Source organism: Macaca fascicularis, chromosome 8, assembly GCF_037993035.2.
Source record: "Macaca fascicularis isolate 582-1 chromosome 8, T2T-MFA8v1.1".
In the NCBI taxonomy this organism is placed as follows: Eukaryota; Metazoa; Chordata; class Mammalia; order Primates; family Cercopithecidae; genus Macaca; species Macaca fascicularis.
The window spans coordinates 28,579,040-28,601,858 of NC_088382.1; the positions used below are offsets into that span (position 1 = coordinate 28,579,040).

The following is a 22,819-nucleotide window of genomic DNA, read 5'->3' on the forward strand; positions in this document are numbered from 1 at the left end:
AACCAGAATCTTGAAATTTATCAAGCTTATGTTCCAGCTTGGAGAGATCAGAAAATGAGATAAATGAATAAACTATTGAGTATGTCAGATGGCCTAGAACACTGCCTTCTACAGTGTAGCTATTCAGTAAGTATCATGGAGAAAAGGACTTAGGGAAGGGGACTAGAGAGGCACGTGTTGGGGATAGAGTTGCAATTTTAAATAGAGTAAACAAGAAAGACTTCATAAAGAAAATGACATTTTTGCAAAAACCAGAAAAAAGTTAAAGAATAAGCCATGAAGCTATCAAGAGGATGAGCATGGGTCCCAGACCTTGAGAATAGCAGGTCCAAAAGCTATGAGGCTGGAGTAGTGTGTACAAGAGGGTGTATAGGAGAATGGGGCGGATGGCTGTGGGTACCAGATAGCAGAGGACCTCCCAGGGTTTTCTAAAGTGTTTGCAGGAGTTTGGTTTTGCACGTACTCAAGGGGAGGTAGATTTGGAACATCCAAAAGGCACAAGTCAACCATTAGCTGTATAGATCTGGAACTCAAGTGAAGTTACAGACAAGAGATAAAAGTTGGTGAGTTACTTATATGGAGTTAAAGTAACTGTGGTTGGGGATGAGATGGACCAGGCAGAGGAAAGAGAATAAAGAGTGGAAAGTCTGGGACCAACCATGGTGACTCATGCCTATAATCCCAGCACTGGTAGGCCGAGGCAGGAGGCTTGCTTGAGCCCAGGAGTTTGAGACCAGCAATTCAAGGCCATCCTGGGCATCATAGCATGACCCTGTCTCTACAAAAAATTTTTTTAAAAATTAGCCAGGCATGGTAGCATGTGCTGTGGTCCTGGCTGCTCAGTAGGCTGAGGCAGGAGGATTGCTTGAGGATTGGAATTAGAAGCTGCAGTGAGCTGTGATCAAGCCACTGCACTCCAGCCTGGATGACAGAGTGAGACCCTGTCTCAAAAAAAGAAAAAATTAAAAATTAAAAAATAGAGTGTAGGGTAAAAATGCATCAGTGTCTAGCGTTAGCTCTGCTTTAATCCAGGTCAACATAAAAGAACAAGCCCTGCCACATCTGTTACATATGCCTGTGTGTTGCATGAAATCAGAAATGTGACCACAGAGACAGCAGTGATTCTGTGAAATCAAGAACACCAGACTTCAAGTCAGAAGCATTCTAGTCTAAATCACCTGCTGAGCGAGTGTGTGATTTTGGTGAAATCACGTAATCACCGAGTCTTGGTTTTCTGATCCGTAATTTAGAAAAATAATGCCTACATCACAGGAAAGTTTTGAGAATTAAGTAAATAGCATATAGGAGTGCTTTATAAACTGTAAGGTAGTTTATAGATGTTAACATACCTCAGAGCGTACTTACAGTAGAATATAAAATCCTTGTGAGTGCATATAACGTCAGTGCCATTCTTTTCTATGGGATATTTCCCCAAACTCAGAATATATAAAATTACATCATCCTCTCCTTCCAACCCGGTGAGATTTCTTTATCTCTCTTGTTTCTGTCAAGGGTACCACTGTTCTTCCTACTCCAAGACCACTGACTTTTTTTTTTTTTTTAAGAAATGGGGTCTTGCTCTGTCATCCAGGCTGAAACGCAGTGGCGTAATCACAGCTGCCTGCAGCCTTGACCTCCCAGGCTCAGGCAGTTCTCCTGCCTCAGCCTGCTGAGGAGGTGGGGTTACAGCTGTGTACCACCACGCCTAGCTAATGTTTTTATTTTTTCTTAGATATGGGGTCTCACTGTATTGCCCAGGCTCAAAACCAGTGATCTTTGAATCAGCATCAACTCCCCTATCTTCCTCGCCCTTCTCCCAACACCAAAGAGACAAACACTGAATGCTTTTACTTCTCCCTCTCCTGCTGTTCCTTTTCCTTCTCCTTCTCCTGCTGTTCCTTTTCCTTCTCCTGCGCAGTCCAGCCTATGAGCCTTCAGTTGGACATAGATGCCACCGTTGGCTTACATTGTCTACACTTCTTCTTTCATCATGCGGCTCCTGCCTTCCAGAACCTCCAGTGAACATTCCGAGTCTTTGAAACCTCTACCTGCCATGCAAGATCATTCATATTCTGGCTCATTCTTCCAGGCCAGGCTCATGTCTTCTCCCAGGACTCTGTGCTTTCCACCCCTGGGCCTGACCCTTTCCACGTACCCGCCTGGCCCTTCTCACTCCTTCTCTTTACACTTCCTTTTCCCATTCATCTGTCTATGCCTGTCTAAGGCCCGTGTCTTCTTTGAAGCCTTCTGTTTCCAGCCAAGCTAATTCTTCCTGACCTGCTTTGATTCCTTTTATAGTTATCGTCTGCATCATACAACTAGCGTTGTATTACACTCTGATCCTTTGCCCACCGTTGTTTCGCCTGAATGATGGAATTTCAACAGGCTTGAGTCCCATAGATTTTTCCTAGCTTGGAAAAGTTTTATCATGTATTCCAAAAGATCCAGTAGTTTTTACTCCCTTCATTCAGTATTTGCCTGAAAAGTGTAATTGCCTTCACGGTACTTACACTATCAGGTTTACTTATTTATTTACTTGCTTGTTTTTTATTCTCTCCTCTAGAAGGTAATTCTGTGAGAGCAGGATCACCATTGTATTCCTGTTGTCTGACTGATCTTCTGTTTGCACAACACATATTTGTTATGTGAATGGACAAGTGAGTTTCAAAGACATTTTACAAGACAACCTGGGCCCAAGCCTTGGTTAAAAATGAATCATGTGTGGGCTACCTGTGCAAACTGCTCATTTCGAACATGGCTATGTTTGCACTTGCCCAGGCAGTCACACCTGTGAGACAAATTACTCCCATGCCTGCGGCCTAGGAAATCTCTTGGGGAAAAAAATTTGATTAAAGAGATTATATTTGCAGTCTAGAGTGGAGAAAATAGTATTTAATGCAGTGATTTTCTCTCAGACTTTCAGGATTGGCTGGGGACTGCGGTACATTGCTTCTGTTCTCTGTGACTCTGTTTCTGTGCCAGAAGGCACGTTCCTTCTCATTCTCTGAGGCTGTGCTGTTTAAATGCTGGTCCACAAACTGTTACTGGATCATGATGAGATCGACAGAGTTTATACCTCAATGTAAATTAATGCACTTCCTTCCTTCCTTAAGAATGTCTTGCCATGAAAATATCAGCATGCTTGGTGATGTCATTGATTTACTTGAGGGCACAAGTTCCTTATTTCCTTGCAGATGGGGGTCCAGACTGTTTGCAGACTGGCCATGGTCCTTGGGCCACACCAGAAGCAGCACCGGGCTAAGTATTTTTTATGCCTGTGATTTAACTTCTCAAATAAACCGCAGCTCTTATAAGATGTGACAGTTGCTGTCAGGCACGGACTAGATATTCAATGAGAACTTGATGGTGTGGATTGAACCTTGGCTGGGGAGCGCAATGGCTCCCTCAGTACCCGGAACTCCAGTTGCCTCTTCACTCGTCCTATGTAATGACTTCCCTTGCTGTCTCTCACCTGCAGAATAAAATCTTCATCTACCGGGGAAAGGAGTATGAGAGGCGAGAGGACTTCAGCCTGAGGTTGCTAACCCAGTTCCCCAATGCGGAGAAGATGACCAGCACCACGCCTCCTGGGGAAGACATCAAGTCCTCCCCCAAGCAGTGTATCCTTCCCGTGGGGAATATGGCCCCGAGGCTCTTATGGCTGTGCACAGCCCCTGCTAAGCCAGAGAAGATGGGAGCTACAGTCCCTTCTCTGCAGACAGACGATCCTCTGAAGCGTTCTGACACAGTTTCCCATTCCACGTAAAATCTTTGGGACCCTCATAGCATTAGCTGGTGGTGATGATGTAACAAAACAGGAGAGGTAATAGACAAGTGACGGATATGAAATATACTTCCTAGCCAGATGGGGTGCTTAAGTGGAACATAGACTTCCTATTCTGAATTCTGGATTCTGTTGTAGACTTTGAAACGGTATCTCTGTCCTGGTGGGTTGGGGAGCTAAGACTTTCTAAGACACGATCATTAAATCAGAGCAGGAGCACTTACCCTTGAGCTGCTTTTGAAGCCTAACTTGACCACTTACCAGCTGTGTGATGTTGGATTTTAACCTCTCTTATCCTCAGATTCTCCATCTGTGAAAAGAGAATAATCATATCCCTCTCATAGAGTTGTTGTGTGTGTTAGAGATAACATATTCAAAATACCTAGCACTGTGCCCAACTGTGGCACTGGATAAACAGATGGGATCCAAAGATACAAGCAATTCCTGTTGCCTGGGCTCTGAGTCTGGTGATTTCAGGGGATGCTTGTCCCAAGAAATTGTTTGAATCCATTTCTAAGCACCTGTTTCCTGATATTGCATTGACGTCTATTTCCCTATGGCAAGGGTTGTTTGCCAGATGTCTGACCAAAAAAAAAAAAAAAAAAAAAAAAAAGAAGACCCTAGGATTCATTGTAATCACTGAATAAGGCATTTCGGTGATACACAAAGGAACTTCATTTTCAATGTGGTCCTGGGATTTGGGTCAAAGGGAGTGATTGGTGCTGGTGGCATTTCCGGCTGTGAAGCAGGAAGAACAGGCCTTTGGTGTCTGACAACTTCGCAGCCCCAGCCCCTCTCTTTTCCTTAACAAGTTCCTCAGACATGCAGTGCTTCACCGTAAAGCCAGTGATGAGCTTGCCGCCCAGCTACAAGGATAAACCAGTTCCGGAGCAGATCCTAAAGTAAGTGGTTTTTCATCTAAAAAAAAATATCTGTGTCTAGGCACAGTGGCTCACATCTGTAATCCCAACATTTTCCGAGGCCAAGGGAGGAGTATTGCTTGAAGCCAGGAATTTGAGACCAGCCTGAGCAACAAAGTGGGACTCTGTCTCTACAAAAAAGAGAAGGTTGTCTCTCCCTCACACTTGTTTGGAGTACATTAAAACCAAAGCCTTACATTTATTACAGTTTGCAAGACCTACTGTCTATTCTTCTTTGAGTGTAAGATAAAAGCTTACTAATACAAAGGGATGTGGGGGTTTTGTTTTTTTTAGGCAGAGGAAAATCAGAAATTTCATGCCTGGGTTTCAGATGCCTGAGCTTTTTCCAAAAGCATCACAGAGGAGTGGCTGGTCCCCAGTGATGGAGGGGCTCATTCCTTGTCTTGAAGAGCCGAATGCTAATGGTGTTGCTAGAACTGTTATAAAACTAGACTAATGAGATCACAAACGTATGTGTGAGTGCATATACCTTTTTTTTTGAGACGGAGTCTTGCTCTGTCACCCAGGCTGGAGTACAGTGGCGTGATTGTTCAAGCAATTCTCCTGCCTCAGCCTCCTGAGTAGCTGGGATTACAGGCGCATGCCGCCACACCTGGCTAATTTTTTGTATTTTAGTAGAGATGGGGTTTCACCATGTTTCCCAGGCTGGTTTCAAATTCCTGAGCTCAGGCAGTCCACCCACTAAGAGACAGGGTCTTGCTGTCAACTAGGCTGGCATGCAGTGGCGCAATCATAGCTCACTGCAACTTTAAACTCCTGGGCTCAAGAGACCCTCCCTCCCACCTCAGCCTCCTGAGTAGCCGGGACATACACCACCACACCTGGCTCTGTGTGTGTGTGTGTGTGTGTGTGTGTGTGTGTGTGTGTGTGTAGATGGGATCTTGCTGTGCTGCCCAGGTTGGCTGGTCTTGAGTTCAAGTGATCTTCCCACCTCTGCCTCCCAAACTGGTGGAATTACAGTGTGAGCCACCACACCTGGCCACATGTAACTTTTAAAATTGTGTGCTGTAACTTTTGGAGGCTGAGGCGGGTGGATCACTTGAGGTCAGGAGTTTAAGACTAGCCTGGCCAATATGGTGAAACCCCATCTGTACTAAAAATACTAAAAAATTAGCCAGGCGTGGTGGTGCATGCCTGTAATCTCAGCTACTCGGGAGGCTGAGGTAGGAGAATCACTTGAACCTGGAAAGTGCAGGCTGCAGTGAGCCAAGATTGCGCCACTGCACTCCAGCCTGGGTGACAGAGTGAGACTCTGACTCAAAATGAATAAGTAAATAAATAAATAAATAAATAAATAAATATAGATAAAATAAATAAATTGTGTGCTGTGAAATAAATTCCTAAGTAATATAAAAGTAAGGTGTGAAATAAAATCAAATTGTGCACTTTCTCAGGCCTTCATGTGGAGGCATTATTGATTATGAGATAGCTTAGTGGGTAAAACTCAGACCAGGCAGATGTGTTATAGGTTTTGTTGAAGTCAAGTCGAGAAGTGGTTGTTCTAAGAGAGAAAATACAGCATTGCTTTGTCCTTCTCCAGCTACTACAGAGCCAATGAAGTGCAGCAGTTCAGATACTCCCGGCCGTTCCGGAAAGGAGAAAAGGATCCAGACAACGAATTTGCTGTGAGTTCACCCCTTTTGTCCTTTAAGAGGTAAAATTGATGGGCTGAGCACAGTGGCTCACACCTGTAATCCCAGCATTTTGAGAGGCCGAGGCCAGCGGATCACGAAGTCAGGAGATCGAGACCATTCTGGCTAACACAGTGAAACCCCATCTCTACTAAAAATACAAAAAATTAGCCAGGCATGGTGGCACACACCTGTAGTCCCAGCTACTCAGGAGGCCGAGGCAGGGGAATTGCTTGAACCCAGGAGGCGGAGGTTGCAGTGAGCCGAGATCGCACCACTGCACTCCAGCATGGGTGACAGCGAAACTCTGTCTCAAAAAAAAAAGGTAAAATTGGCATCCCAGGTGGAGGTCTTCCACCTACCTAACCAGCTTCCACAGGAGAAACGATGGCACCCCTGGGAATAGAGGCTTCACCTGCTAATTACCTAGACAGGAAGTGCTAATTACCTAGACAGCCAGCTGTCATCTCCATGGAAAATGCTTGACTAGGAGTCCAGAATCTGGACTCTTCCTGGGCCTGCTGCTCATAATAACCTTGGGCTAGTCGTACCTCTCTAGACCTCACATTTCCCTCTGTAGGGTGAGAAGTCCCAAGTAGATGATCCCTTTCAGCTTTAAACATCCAGGATCCTTGAATTTTATGAGAAAATTTGGCTCATTCCCTATGAGGCATTTGAGAATAGAATCTCACTTAACTGAACCCCAGGGAGTTTTGCTATTTTCCCTGGGAATTGAAGAACATTTCATGTTTTCCTCCTGGGAATTGACCAACATTTCATGTGTTCCTTCTTGCCACCAGACGATGTGGATTGAACGGACCACGTATACGACTGCATATACCTTTCCTGGGATTCTCAAGTGGTTTGAAGTCAAACAGATTTCAACAGTGAGTCATTTGAAATTGGCACTTAGAAAAAAACTTTCTGTCTCCAAATATAATAACAGGCTTTGTTGAATTCCCTCTGCAGTTCACACCAGCTTGGCCAGCCTCCTCTGGCCAACTTTGTTTTTCAAAAGAGAAATAAAAGGCATGCTTGTATAATAGAGCTCCTTTGTAAAACTGATGTGACAACACCAGCCCTAAAGGTCACTCACAGTGAATGACTCTTTTATGTCCAGAGCAGTGGTGTCTGCTCAGCGATCCTGCCAGCACCCAGAAACATTTTTGGAATGCCGCTTGGAGTTTCCTGTCAATTACATCTTCCCTCCCAAAGCCTGTTCTTTTATTCTCCGCTAATCACATCCCCAATCACTCTAGACTCCTCCCTCTTCATCTCTCCCAAAAGCTGCTGTTTTACCTGTTTAGTAGTGATTAAATCTGTTTTATTTCCCACCTCCTCATTGGCCTGCCTGCCATTCATGACCTTCTCAGATCCAGTTACCTCACTGCCTCAGTGGGAATTCCATTAAGGAAATCTCACCATTTTGTCCATTCTCATGCTTAAAGCCCTTCCATGGCCCCAAGTATCTGGAGTATAAAGCCTGCCCTCCTTAGCACACACACACATGGCCTAACTCTTCTGCCTCATCTCCTAGGCAATCTATTGGAACCGTACTGCTCATCCCGTGCTAATTTCAGTCCTCCGTGACATTGGATTGTTTTCTCTGCCTGAAACACACTCTTGCAATTTCTGCACCTAAATAACTCCCATCAAGGTTCAGTTTAGGCACCAGCTTCTCAATGAATCCATCTCTGGAACATCCAAATTGGGTGACCTGCCTTTTGTCTGTCCCCTGTGGCACCCTGGGCGTGTTTCTAACCTACCATGTTTACATGTCCTGAGACCCCACTAACACCATCAGCTCCTCTGAGCCATGAAGTACATACATCTTAATCACTTTTGTATCTGTGGTGCATAGCATGACACTTAACCTAAAGTAGGTGTTCAAGAAATGTTCCTTGAACAAATCTGAACTGAAGTTCAATGTGTTATAAGTCATAGCTAGGTACAGTGGCTCATGCCTGTAATCCCTGAACTTTGGGAGGCCAAGGTGGGAGGATCACTTGAACTCAGGAGTTCAAGACCACCCTGGGCAATATAGCAAGACCCCCACCTCTACAAAAAGAATAGCTGTGTGTGGTGTCATGTGCCTGTCATCCTAGCTACTTGGGAGGCTGAGGCAAGAAGATGGCTTGAGCCCAGGAGTTGGAGGTTGCAGTGAGCTATGAATAATTGCACTGCTGCACTCCAGTCTGGTCAACTGAGTGACACCCTGTCTCTAAAAGAAAAAAAATTTAGACATTATTCCTCAGTTATGGTTATGATTCCTGGATGGAGACTTTTGGAATCAAGTCTGGAATAGGAGGTCATGTTGACTGATAATAGGTAAAATGAAGAGGAGATATTTTTTTTTTGAAACCTGATTTTGTAGACATTTCCATAGGAAGAGCTCTCTGAATCTGTACTGTGTCTCATTTTCTTTTCATTCAAAATTCAGCCTGTATATTCTAATACATCCGATTATTTCTGATGTCTGATAACCATAGAATTCATACTATGTATGGTCTGAATGCATGGCCTTCAAGATCACTTACCTCCTTTCATGGAGGAAGCATCAAACATTTTGCCAGTGGACATTCTTGGTGGTGCAGAAGTGACTCAGATCTGATATCCTGCTATTCTCTTGTCATTGATCTTCTCAAAAGTCTCCAAGGAAGTGTTGCCTAGGAAATGATTCTTACTACAGGTCCAGTTCTTTTCTTCTCAAATTTTCTGTAGACATTTCATCCATGGAATAATCATTACCATGGCTCCCATGTTTAAGTCATCATTCTACTTTGTAAGGAGATTTTAAAAAGCTTATTTTGTATCTTACCACTATTCCAAAAAATGGTGGTGTCCTTATAAGCTAGCAGTCCCCAATCTTTTTGACACAGGGACTGCTTTCCTGGAAGACAATTTTTCTGTGGACCTGGGGTGGGAAGGTCGGGGGTATTGGGCGATAGGGGATGGTTTGGGGATGATTCAAGCACATTACATTTATTGTGCACTGTATTTGTATTACTAGTATATTGTAATACATAATGAAATAATTATCATGTAGAATCAGTGGGAGCTCTGAACTCGTTTTCTCGCAACTAGAGAGTCCCTTCTAGAGGTGATGGGAGACAGTGACAGATCATCAGGCATTAGATTCTCATAAGATGGGTGCAACCTAGTTAGAGCCCTCGCATGTACAGTTCATGATAGAGTTTGCACTGCTATGAAAATCTAATACCACCACTGATCTGACAGCAGACGGAGCTCAGGTTGTAATGCGAGTGATGGGGAATGGCTGTAAATACAGATGAGGCTTCCCTCACTTACCTGCCGCTCACCTCTGGTTGTGTGGCCCGTTTCCTAATAGGCCACGGACGGATACTGGCCTGGGGTTTTGGGACCCCTGCTATAAGACTAACCTTGACAAGCAAATCTTGCCTTTTCTGTAGCTTGTGGACATTTTTACCTCTTCAAGGGAAGAGTTCAACTTTTTTCACTCTTTACTTGGAGCTGACAAGTGTCCTTTTTCTCCCATGTGCTCTGTCACTCAGGAGGAGATCAGTCCTCTGGAGAATGCCATCGAAACCATGGAGCTGACCAATGAGAGGATCGGCAACTGCGTTCAGCAGCACGCCTGGGACCGGTCCCTCTCTGTGCACCCCCTCTCCATGCTGCTCAGTGGCATCGTGGACCCGGCTGTCATGGGGGGCTTCTCCAACTATGAAAAGGTTCGCTTGGTCCCAGAACCCCCTAGGGATTCACAGACCTGGGTGTCTGTGTGCCTTCCTCTGTGCCATCTGCCACCGACAAATTCATTTCCTACAGCTGCTCTAAGAAATGTTCACTTTCCCTTCTGGCAAGTAAAGTGAATGAAACAATTGTCCCTGACTTCTTAGAGACTGTCTGCAACCCAGCTGGTATAGTACATTGCCTAGTAAAGCGTCACAGAAAAAAAACCAACATGCCTCTGGTCAAAGCACCTGTTATTCTGTCTCCCCTGAGGGTTTACACGCTAATGGGTGGACCCCGGAACCCAGGATGCACTGGAAATGGAGCAGCATCTCTGGGGATGGCAGAGCCACACTCTCTTTAGAATTAGCTTCTAGGGGCCGGACCCAGTGGTTCACACCTGTAATCCCAGGACTTAGGGAGGCCGAGGTGAGTGGATCACTTGAGGTCAGGAGCTCAAGACCATCTTGGCCAACATGGTGAAACCCCGTCTCTACCAAAAATACAAAAATTAGCCAGGCATGGTGGTGCACGCCTGTAGTCCGAGCTACTTAGGAGGCTGAGGCACGAGAATCACTTTTAACCCTGGAGGCAAAGGTTGCAGTAAGCCGAGATTGGGCCATTGCACTCCAGCCTGGGCGGCAGAATTAGCTTCTAGGACCCCCGCCTGACTTGGTGTGCCAGAGGTTGTATGGACAACTGAAGGCCCTGACTCTACAATTAAATTAGTTCAACTAAATATTCTTAGTTGAGACATGAAAGCAGTAGTCAGCACAATTTAATCCATGGCATTAAAGGTTTAGGATGTAACAGCATTTAAAATACACATCATGGATTCAGTGTATGTTAAGTATAATTAATGGTGGCAGAATTTTTCATTGCTGTGGTATGTTTTCAGTGGCTAAATATTTTTTGAATATAAACTATTTGGATCTAAATCACCATTTGGCAAGGACACCCCTGTGGAGCCGCCTGGAGAGTGGGTAGAAATTAAAGGAGCCAGAGGGGAAGGGTGAGCGACATTAACTGTGTGGCACTCTTGTGTCCGTGTGTGTGTCCGTGTGTGTGTGTGTGTGTCCTGGGAAGAGCAGGAACTTTGCACTTAGTTGCTCCCAGGACTCAATTCTGGCTTCCCATTGGCCACTGTGTGCTCCTGGCAACATGCTTCACCTCTCTGAGCTCCGTATATCTGCAAAGTGAGAAGAATGCCTAACTTGGCCAGGCACATTGGCTCATGCCTGTAATCCCAGCACTTTGGGAAGCCGAGGCAGGAGAATCACCTGAGGCCAGGAGATCAAGACCAGCCTGGCAAACTTGGCGAAACCCTGTCTCTAATAAAAATATTTTTAAAAATTAACTGGGCATCATGGCGGGCGCCTGTAATCTCAGGTACTGGAGAGGCTGAGGCATGAGAATTGCTTGAACCCGGGAGGCAAAGGCTGCAGTGAACCAAGATTGCACCGCTGAACTCCAAGCCTGGGCGACAGAACAACACTCCATCTTAAAAAAAAAAAAAAAAGAAAAGAAAAGAAAAATACCTGACTTACAAGATAGATCACAGGATGGATGGGAAGATTAAGGGAGACCTCCTGTATAGAAGAAACGTCAGACAGTGCTTGGCATAGAGTTGGGGCTTCACCAGTGTTGGTTTTCTTCCTGCCTCCTCCTGCCTACTTGGAGCAGACGGTGTAATTGGAATGTTCTTCGTGGATGGTGACGTCTATGCTCTGTGGCTGCCACTATAATCATCTTTCTTGTCCTTTTTCTCAGCCTCTCAGCCTTCTCTAGCCTTATTATATTCTGCAGCTGGGAAAGGCTCAACACCAGAGACAAATTCTAGTTTGTCCATGTTAGGAGCTGTAATAATATCCAGTGTTACAATGGCAGTCCATATGAAAATAGGATCTAATATACACTACTTTTTAAATACTCTGATGCTTTCAGTGTGTACTTTTTCATATGTACTCATTGGTACTAATCTTCGTGTATTTTTTCCAAGTATTAATTTTTACAGAATACCCCCAATCACAGATTTATATACGCCAATATCTGTGAATGATACGTAATGTCATATGAAGTTTTTCCAGTGTAACAGTGTTCTAATTAAAATGAACAAAAAGCAAGGATAAATACATACATATGTACATACATTTCAGGACCTTTGGCTTAAAATACTAATGTATTCATTTAGTTAATATGTATGACTGCACATTTCTAAAAGTAAGAAAAAAGTAAACTCGTTAATCACCATGATGTATTGCAATCAGTTGGGAAGCCCATCATTACATGTTTGATGTAGGTGAACTATTCTAATCCAGCTCTTTATTCATTGCCAAAGTGATAAGAGCACAGGAGCTGTGTGCTGTAATTTATCTCACCTTTCTGTTCTGAGGCAGAACTCTGCTAGAAAAATGAATTTCAGGGCACTCTGCTCCAGTGTTCCCCGATCTAAGCAATACTTTGGGAACTTCCATGTGTTCTACCATTTAGCCAAAAAAAAATTGTTATAACTTTCAAAAATTTCAAGTGCTTGTATTTAAAAGGTAAAAGTCAGTGAAAACTTAAGTAAAATACTCCTTTTTCATTTATGCTGACAGTCCCTGTAAATACGATCCTGGCTAGAACGAGCTGTTTTGCTAATGTATTATATTGTCATGCTTCTTTTTGTGGTAATTGCTCCATATATATTCATATTCACTGTTGTGTTAGTTTGCTAGGGCTGCTGTAACAAAGTTCTCCCAACTGGGTGGCTTAAAACAACAAAAACTTCTTGTTTCACTGTTCCATGAGCAAGAAGTCTGAAATCAAGGTGTCACAGTGTTGGTTCCTTGCAAGGATGTGTGAAAGAACGTTCCATGTCTCTCTTCCTGGCTTCTGGTGTCTTCTTGGTGCTCCGTGACTTGAGGCTGCTCCTCCGTGGCTTGTCGATGGCCATCTTCTTGCATCACTTCACATAGTGTTCTCCCAGTGTTTGCACTTCTGTCTCCGAATTTCCCCTTTTTATAAGGACATCAGTCATACGGGCTTAAGGGCCCATCCTACTCCAGTATGTATGACCTCCTCTTAACTCATTAAATCTGCAACAGCCCTGCTTCCAAATAGGGTCACATTCTGAGGTACCAGGCATTAGGACTTCAACATAGGAAGTTTGGGGGGACATAAGTCAACCCTTGATGTCTGCTCACAAGGTAGGCTTTGCACATACTTTGTTTGGCGCCCAAAATGGGCCATTCACTTTTGTAAGTCTGTCCTGTAGTTCCAGGAGCTCTTGGTTTTATGTAATGGGGGCTTTGGCTTTCATGGCATTAAAGCGGAAGACTGAAGGGGAATCTGAAGGCTGGTCTTTGAAAGCACTTTCAGAAATGAATGTTAAGGTCTGGGAAGAAAAGATGTCACTCCTATTTTCGACCCTGTCGGAAACGTTTGATGCGAACTTCTGTTTCTCTTTCCTGATGAATTCTATCTTTAAAACAGTACCCTATATAAGGCCTGTGTTTGGAATTTAAGTTTGGGTCTTATTTACCTGTTACAGGGACTTAGCTGGGGGGTCATGAGTGTTTACTGATAAGCATGGTGCTGGTATGTAATAATAAGGGCAACCAGAATTTAATATTTTTGAAATATCTTCACATCTATATCTCACTTTCTTTTTAAAATAGCATTTAGGATAGGGGATTAGTAAGAAAGTGCAGATACTAACTTTCACTTAAGATAGGAAAAAAGCGTGATACAGCCAATATCACGGGAAGAGCAGAAACCCTATCACCTCCATCTCCTGTTTTTAAACTTTTTACTCTTTCCCTTATACTATCTGCGCACTTAATTTAATGGTTAGCCTTGAGATATTGCCATTTCTCCTTTGCTTTGTTCTTTGGGAAAGTTATTTTAATGAATGACATTTTGCTTTGTTGATGATGATTATTTGGTGTGTGTGTGTGTGTGTGTATGTGTGGTGGGCTGGTGACTGTCAAGAATGTAGTCTTGCTAAGAATTTGCTAATAAAGGAAAGACCACACAATAGCACATACTTTTTTGCATTGCACAACATAGGGTAAGCGCTATCCCAGGAAAGGGATGCATTTTTAGTTAGACACACCTGGTTCTTCAGCACAGGACACATGCTTCACCCTTCCAGGCTTTCCTGCACAGACAGGAATGTGTTCTAATTAATACTTGTGTATGTTCTGCTTTTAGGCTTTCTTTACAGAAAAGTACTTGCAGGAGCATCCTGAAGACCAGGAGAAGGTTGAGCTGCTAAAGCGACTAATAGCATTACAGGTATAGGACATCTTTCCTCTACACTCCTGGGGAGGGCACAGTGTAGGACACCCTTTATTCTCCAGGGCTTAAGTCTACAAGCCCACTCAGGGTTACTTTTCTTTCTTTTTTAACCCTTATGGAACCACCACCTATCTATGTATTTGTTTCCTTGGCCGGCAGTTAAACTGCCCAGGGTTGACGGAGCCCTCTTAAAGCTGAGATCAGAGTTCATCAGTTGGGGTCGGGCACAGTGGCTCATGCCTGTAATCTCAGCACTTTGGGAGGCCGAAGTGGGTGGATCACCTGAGGTCAGGAATTTCAGACCAACCTGGCCAACATGGTGAAACCCCATCTCTACTAAAAATACAAAATTAGCCAGGCACGGTGGTACATGCCTGTAATCCCAGCTACTCGGGAGGCTGAGGCAGGAGAATCATTTGAACCTGTGAGGCAGAGGTGGCAGTGAGCCGAGATCACGCCACAGCACTCCAGCATGGGCAACAGAGCGAGACTCCATCTCAAAAAAAAAAAAAAAAAAAAAAAAACCCGTTGGTTTCCTGGCATGCATTTCCAGCTAAGAGATGCAGCCCTCATTTTTTTTCTCTCAAGACTTCAGTGGGCAGCGGTAGAAAACATCACTACCAAATTCGGTCTAAGACTTAAACCTCTCAGTTGCTCATCCATGGAAGTGCCCCAGGGCTCTGTTAGATTTGCCTCATCCCACAGCCCTTCCCCAGTTTAGGGCTAACCTGTATTCTTGGTGTGCACATTTTCTCACATCATTGACCAAAGTCCATCCAGTCCACAAGGCCTACACTGAGAAGTGGCCTTCCTGTTGTCCAGTACTATGTCTACCAGTTTACCTTTCCACCCCATCCCTCCCTTCCCCGCCTTCCCCAACCAAATCAAAACGATCCCTCTTCCTGAGGCACGTTTCACTCCTTTTTTGCCCTTTTCTCCAGATGCCTCTGCTAACGGAAGGGATCCGCATCCATGGGGAGAAACTGACAGAGCAGCTGAAGCCGCTGCATGAGCGGTTGTCATCTTGCTTCCGGGAACTCAAGGAGAAAGTAGAAAAGCACTATGGGGTTATAACACTGGTAAGCAGGATCTAAGTGTCCTTCACGCCTTTTCCTAGGCTCCGTGACCTTTTATGACACTGATTTGTTTTTCAGATGCCAAATGAGTTGTAATACCTCAGCTATGACATGGAAATAGTGGGGCTGGTGGGAGAGAGCGTGTTCCCCTCTTGGTGACCTTGAACAGTCCTTGTGCTGGACAGAGGTTCTCCAACTTGAACAACTATCAGAACCACCCAGAGGGATTGTGAAAATGCAGATAGCTGAGCCATCATAACCCCAGAGTTTTTGATTCCATAGATCTGGGGGTGGGGCCCAAGTATTTCTAATTCTAAGAAGTTCCCAGGTGATATTGATGCCGCTGGTCTGGGGACAACACTTTGAGAACCACTGTACTAGAAATCAGGCCAGGTGCAGTGGCTCACGGCTGTAATCCCAGCACTTTGGGAGGCCAAGGAGGGCTGATCACTTGCGGTCAGGAGTTTGAGACCAGCCTGGCCAACATGGTGAAAACCCATCTCTACTAAAAAAAAAAAAAAAAAAAAAAAAAAAAAAAAAATTAGCTGGGCGTAATGGCGGGCGCCTGTAGTCCCAGCTACTCAGGAGGCTGACACAAGATAATTGCTTGTACCCAGGAGGTGGAGATTTCAGTGAGCCGAGATCACAGTAGTACACTCCAACCTGGGCGACAGAGTGAGACTCTATCTCAAAATAAACAAACAAAAAAAACCAAAATAACCCAAAGTTTTCTGAATCCTAGACACTGGTTAGTCTTGTCCTGTCTGGCCAAATTCTTATATTTTTTCCTAATCTTAGAAATAGTATCTATTTTGATGAAAAGTGTACAGTTTTCTCGCCTTTGAGGGGAAGAAAGAATTGTGAATTACATTTCATATGTATGTAGCTGCTTTCATAATTGTTTTTGACAAGTTCCTCACAGCTACAATTTTCTTTTCTCCTCCAGAGCAGTTCAGTGGATAGTGCATGTACTAACCTTTTCTCTCCAGCAGGTGATGGTGTAATACATTCTAGCTGTACTTATCTGCATTTTTTTCTTTGAATTCATCCTGTTCTCTTTAATGGTCTTATTCTTTTTGTTTTGTTTTTCTTTTTGAGACAGGATCTCTCTTTGTCACCCAGGCTGAAATGCAGTGCATGATCACAGCTCACTGCAGCCTTGACTTCCCAGGCTCAAGCCATCCTCCTACCTCAGCCTCCTGAGTAGCTGGAACTACAGGTGTGCTCCACCACAGCCAGCTAATTATTTTTATTTATTTATTTATTTATTTATTTATTTATTTATTTTGAGACGGAGTCTGGCTCTGTCGCCTAGGCTGGAGTGCAGTGGCACGATCTCAGCTCACTGCAAGCTTCGCCTCCCAGGTTCACGCCATTCTCCTGCCTCAGCCTCCCGAGTAGCTGAGACTACCGGTGCCCGTCCCCATGCCTGGCTAATTTTTTGTATTTTTAGTAGAGATGGGGTTTCACCGTGTTAGCCAGGATGGTCTCGATCTCCTGACCTCGTGATCTGCATGCCTCGGCCTCCCAAAGTGCTGGGATTACAGGTGTGAGCCACTGTGCCCAGCCCACACCCAGCTAATTTTAAAAACTTTTTTGTAGAGATAAGGTCTCGCTATGTTGCCCAGGCTGGCCTCCAACTCCTGGACTCAAGCGATCCTCCTGCCTCAGCCTTCCAACATGCCAGGATTACAGGTGTGAGCCAGCATGCCCAGCCCTTTAATGGTCTTATTCTTAAACCCCTTATTTTCACATTATTTCCTCAAACCAAAGCTCTGAGTTTCTTTTCATGTTCTTTTCTCCCCCATTCCTGTCTGCCCACCCTCAGTACAGTTTCCTCCAGGGTATCTTTTTGACCGTGTCTTTCAGCCATTAAGCGTTCAGTCCTGCCGTCTTCCTAAGATTGTGCCTCCTAACCTGCTACTACTTAAGAGTTTTTCTAGGAGCATTTGTCTTTTGCACACACATTCCTAGACAGCAAAGACTATGTCTTGGATTTAATGAGCTTAGTCATTGTTAGAATTAGGCCAGCATTAGTGAGTCAGTTTCATATGGTGGCATCTGGGGGTAATCCTACTGGTGACGTTTCTAGAGAATGTAGGATTCACCAGGTTAAGCTGTACATCTACAGTGTCAATCTAAAAATTTTCTCTTACCCCAATATTCCATGTTTTAAAAGACTGAAAGAAGCTAAGCTGGGGAAGCAGACGGAAGGTTTTGCTATTTATTGGAGAGTGTGAGGCACATCTTAATTTTTTCCTTTCTCATGTAGGTAGCAGAAAATTATGACAACTTTGTCTCTAGTCTTAGAATCAGGGAGGTTTAATCTAAGTTGTACCTATAGCTAACAATATCAGTATGTGCAATATTTAACAATAGAGGCAGCACAGGCACCAACCAATCAGAATGGGGTGCCAGCCAATACGGATGGGTACTGGTTAGCCACAAGCAAACAGGGCAGCTGGGCAAGTTCACAGGGGCTGGATTCCAGGCCCGCTAACCATGTGGAGTCATATGTTTTCAGCCACCCAACTTGAGGGAGAGGAAGCAAAGCCGCACGGGGTCTATTGTGCTGCCCTACATCATGTCTTCCACTCTGCGGAGGCTGTCCATCACCTCAGTCACGTCCTCTGTGGTTTCCACCTCTTCAAACTCATCTGACAATGCTCCTTCCAGACCGGGATCTGATGGGTAAGGGTTTGATCTTTCATCTGCAGGAAGGGTGGGGTAACGCCTTAATGATTTTGCCTTTAGCCACGCATCACTCCTTTGAGAACAATAGCCTTTGGGTCATTCTCATTGTCTTCCTCATGAGGAATGTCATGATTAGCAAAATAATACCAACAGTTACTAAAAATGAAAAATGACCAAAAAAAATCACCCACAATACCACACTATTACATACCTATAGTCATTACCTATTTTTTCATTTCCATTTTTAAAAATAAATTTTTATATCATGAATAGGTTTTATAATCACATGACATGAAATTCCAAAAGTACCAAACGATATATCACAAAAAATCTCCCTTTATTCGCAGCCTTCCCACTACAGTAGAATCCCTGCAGTACCCCCACCCACAGAGCCAAATGATACTAACATTCAGGTTCTTGGTACCCCCATGGCCACTCTTTATAGGTTCACAAACACTGCCTAATTATATCTTCTTCCCCACACTTTTTTTATATGAATGGTAGAATTTACTTTGCTTTTTTCATTTACTATTTTATCTTGAAACTCATTCCATTTCAGAACATAAAAAGTCCCCTCTTCATGCTTTCTGTAGCTATAGATATATCTCATTGTATGTATGTGGCATGATACAGATTGCGTATTCCTCATCCAGAATGCTTGGGGCCAGAAGTGTTTTGAATTTCGGAAGGTTTTAGTGTTTTTGGATATTTGCGTTATACCAGCTCAGCATCCCTAATCCAAAAACCCCAAATCTGAAAATTTCCAGTAAGCATCTCCTTTGAGCGTCATGTCAGCATTCAAATGTGTCACATTTTGGAGCATTTTGGATTTTGGATTTTGGGATTAGGGATATTCAACCTGTATATTTCTACCAGTGCTTACTGGTGGTCATTCAGTTGCTTTCAGTCTTACTACTCTTCCTTCAGTGTGACAATGAATAACCCTAAACACAAGTTATTTTGTACATATACAACTATATCAATATGGGAAAAATACCATATGTGAAATTGCTCTGTCAAAGATGTATATTTGTAATTTTGAAAATTATTCCTAAACTGACTTCCATAAAGATTATACCAGTTTACACTCCCACCAGCAACACACAGGAATGCCTAGTTACTTATACCCTAACTACCAAACTGTACTCTTAGTCTTTTTAAATTTTACCAATCTGATAGGTGAAAAATATTTTCTTGTATAGTGTTTTGTTTTTTGGTTTTTGTTTATTTCTCATTTTGCCTGAAGTTGAACATCTTTTTATTTGTTTATGTTTTATTTTCTGTGACCTGTGGTCAAATACTTTTTTCTGTTGAATTGTTGGCCCTTTGTCTGTGAAATGAGTTGAAATGTTTTCTCCTAATTTCTCCTTTATCTTCTGACTTCTAATTTGTTGCTTCTAATTTTTTATTGAGTTGCACTGATTTTTTTATGTAGTCATATAATCAATCTTTTATTTTATGGCTTCTGGATTTTATTTCACAGTTAAAGGCCTTTCCCACTCTAAGATAACAAAAAAAGGTACTGTTTTTTTCATTGACTTTTAGGGTTTCATTATTCACAATTTTGTCTGTAATCCTTTAGAATTTATTCTAATATAAGATGTTAGGTATGGAGCCAACATTTTTATTTCCAAATGGCTACTCAGTTCTTATAACATTTAGTGAACACGTCCTTTCTTTTTTTCTATTTCTTGGATTTACCTGTCTACTCATGTATCAGTACTATGCAATCTTAATTATTATAGATATAAAACATTTTTTATTTCCTAATACTCCTTTTCAGAATTTAATCTGGCTAGTGTCGCTCATTGATCACTGTTGGATTAACTTGTCTAGAATCCTGTTGCTATTTTTATTAGGATCATGTTACATGTATGGACTAACTTTAGGAAGACTGATGGCTTTTTGATGCTGAGGCTTCCTTGCCAAAAACATAAAATGCCTTTCCGTATGTTCAAATTTAAAATATTTGAAAGGAGTTAATTTATAGTCATGTTCTTTCTGCTAAGATTACTATTGTTAAATAATATATTGCTAAAGTACTGGAAACTTTATTTATTTATTTATTTATTTATTTTGAGACGGAGTCTTGCTCTGTCGCGCAGGCTGGAGTGCAGTGGCTCGATCTCCCCTCACTGCAAGCTCCGCCTCCCAGGTTTATTTACGCCATACTCCTGCCTCAGCTCCCAAGTAGCTGGGACTACAAGTGCCCGCCACCACACCTGGCTACTTTTTGTATTTTTAGTAAAGACAGGGTTTCACCCAGTTAGCCAGGATGGTCTCAATCTCCTGACCTTGTGATCCACCCATCTCGGCCTCCCAAAGTGCTGGGATTACAGGCGTGAGCCACAGCGCCTGGCCAAGTACTGGAAACTTTTAAAAGAAAACAATGCTTTATTACTTTATCACTCAAAGATAACCACTGTTAAAGTTCAGTTATATAATACTAAAAAAAGTATGTTTATTTTTCATACAAGTGGAAAAGCATTGCATCTGTCATTTTGTGGCCTACTGCTTAATTTAATATAGGTGATGAATATTTATACATCATTAAGTATTTAAAATAGTGTTGACTGTAAGTTATCAGTTGACTCACCATTTTTTCACAAATGTTTAATTCCATATTACAATAATTACATCTTAAAAATAACCTTCCTGAATGCCACCCTACCTGGAAATCAAATACGTAGTATTTCTTAAATTATACATCCTTTTCCATTGAAATAGATATCTTTACATAGCTCCAATTATAGCATAGATATAGTTTGGTACTTTGCTGTTCCTTCTCATCTTATTATTATAAGCACTTTTCATGTTGCTGTGTAATCTTTATTTATGTATGTATTTTTTTTGAGACGGAGTCTCCCTTTGTTGCCCACGCTGGAGTGCAGTGGTGCAATCTCGGCTCACTGCAACCTCTGCCTCCTGGGTTCAAGCAATTCTCCTGCCTCAGCCTCCCGAGTAGCTGGGACTACAGGCACCCACCACCATGCCTGGTGAATTTTTGTATTTTTGGTAGAAAAGGAGTTTCACCATATTGGCCAGACTGGTCTCGAACTCTTGACCTCATGATCTGCCCACCTTGGCCTCTCAAAGTGGTGGGATTACAGGCGTGAGCCACCATGCCCGGCCGTGTCATCTTTATTGTCAGCTTTTACCATCATTTTTTATGGCAATAGACATTGCATCATACAAATGTGCCATGATTAATTCTTCTCCTACTATAGAATATTTAAGCTGCATCCTTCTTTCTAAACAATTAACCATAAAACTTCATTGTATATTTTAATACAAAAATATGTAACTGTATCAGTATAAAATATATTTTTATTAAAAACTGTAGCAAACATATTTGTATATGTAGTTCTCCTATTAGCATGCATTCTTAGAAGTGCTGGGATTTAGATTACTACATTCTAGTAGTATGTAGTTTATGGGTAGGATTTGAACACTGGCCATCTGGCTCCAGAGTTGTGCTGTTACCCACTACATAAAACTGCCTGTTGAATCTCTTAAACATTCTGTCTTTGCCTATACATTGAATTAATACCTTCTCTTCCTGGGATAACATACTCACTCATATTTTTGTCCAGTCACCTGATGGTCTCGTTTCTGTGCATTAACACCTTGAGATGTTTGTTCGGTTGTAATTGAAAATTTAGATTTAGAATCTGAGTGTGAAGTCATAGGTCAAGAGTAGGTTGAGGAGGCCAGGCATGGTGGCTCATGCCTCTAGCCTTAGCACTTTGGGAGGGCTGAGATAGAAGGATCACTCGAGCCCAGGAGTTTGAGATCAGCCTGGGCAACATGGTGAAACCCCATCTCTACTAAAAAAAAAACCCACAAAATTTAGCCAGGCATGGTGGTACACACCTGTAGCCCCAGCTACTCAGAAGTCAAGGTTATAGTGAGCTGTGATTGCACCACTGCACTCCAGCCTGAATGATGGGAGAAAGACCCTATCTCAAAAAAAAAAAAAAAAAATGTAGGCTAAAGAGTTATAACTGCTGGTACTTTCATAGTGAATTTTGATTGCAAGGTGATCAGTGTTTGTGATGTTTGTCCTTGTTCCTGGCCAGTAGCTCAATTCTGGAGCCACTTTTGGAGCGCAGGGCCTCGTCAGGTGCCAGAGTTGAAGATCTGTCCCTCAGAGAGGAGAACAGCGAGAACCGGATCAGCAAGTTTAAGAGAAAAGACTGGAGTCTGAGCAAGTCCCAGGTCATTGCAGAGAAAGCACCAGAACCTGATTTGATGGTAAAAAACAAAAAAGAAAAAAAGAAATCTCTGGAGGCTTGCCCCACCTCCCTTGTACCCAGGCACATCACCATCCCCTCCCAGATTGAAGCTGGCATGCGCCTTGTCTTAGGACTCAGTAGCCTGGGTTAGTGTCAGATGGCAGATTGTGGTAAGGAAAGCACATACTGAGAAGTTCGAGTCTATAAATCAACATTGGTGAAGATCTTGTACCTACAATGTAAACATATGGGTTGATGCTTAGAGCTGTGGTTCTCGCCACTCTGTCCCCTGAGTCAATCCAAACATTGTCATTTCTCTTCTTTAAGTTTTTTAAAAGGTACTTTCCTTTCTATAAACCACATCAAGTTGTTAAATGTGGCAAGAGCACCTTTTCCTGAGAATCAGGATGGCTTATGTCCCACATAAATGACGCAGCCCAACTGTGATCAGAATCCAGTCTGTGGC

General features: G+C 43.0%; 1 protein-coding gene across 7 annotated transcripts in view; it reads left to right on the plus strand.

The window, feature by feature from the left end:
• DOCK5 (dedicator of cytokinesis 5) overlaps positions 1-22,819 on the plus strand; it is a 235,291-nt gene that overhangs the window by 205,359 nt on the left and 7,113 nt on the right. For 6 of the 7 annotated variants that reach the window (XR_012417160.1, XM_005562863.5, XM_045398048.3 and 3 more), the window contains 9 exons: positions 3,479-3,620; positions 4,605-4,686; positions 6,266-6,350; positions 7,157-7,243; positions 9,890-10,066; positions 14,262-14,345; positions 15,290-15,427; positions 17,949-18,115; positions 22,198-22,372. Coding sequence is in view for 6 of the 7 variants with exons in the window: in XM_005562863.5 (XP_005562920.2) it covers positions 3,479-3,620; positions 4,605-4,686; positions 6,266-6,350; positions 7,157-7,243; positions 9,890-10,066; positions 14,262-14,345; positions 15,290-15,427; positions 17,949-18,115; positions 22,198-22,372 (1,137 nt within the window). In the remaining variant the exon portion in view is untranslated. The remainder of the gene's footprint in view (positions 1-3,478; positions 3,621-4,604; positions 4,687-6,265; positions 6,351-7,156; positions 7,244-9,889; positions 10,067-14,261; positions 14,346-15,289; positions 15,428-17,948; positions 18,116-22,197; positions 22,373-22,819) is intronic. The other variant, XM_005562864.5, reaches the window with a different exon arrangement.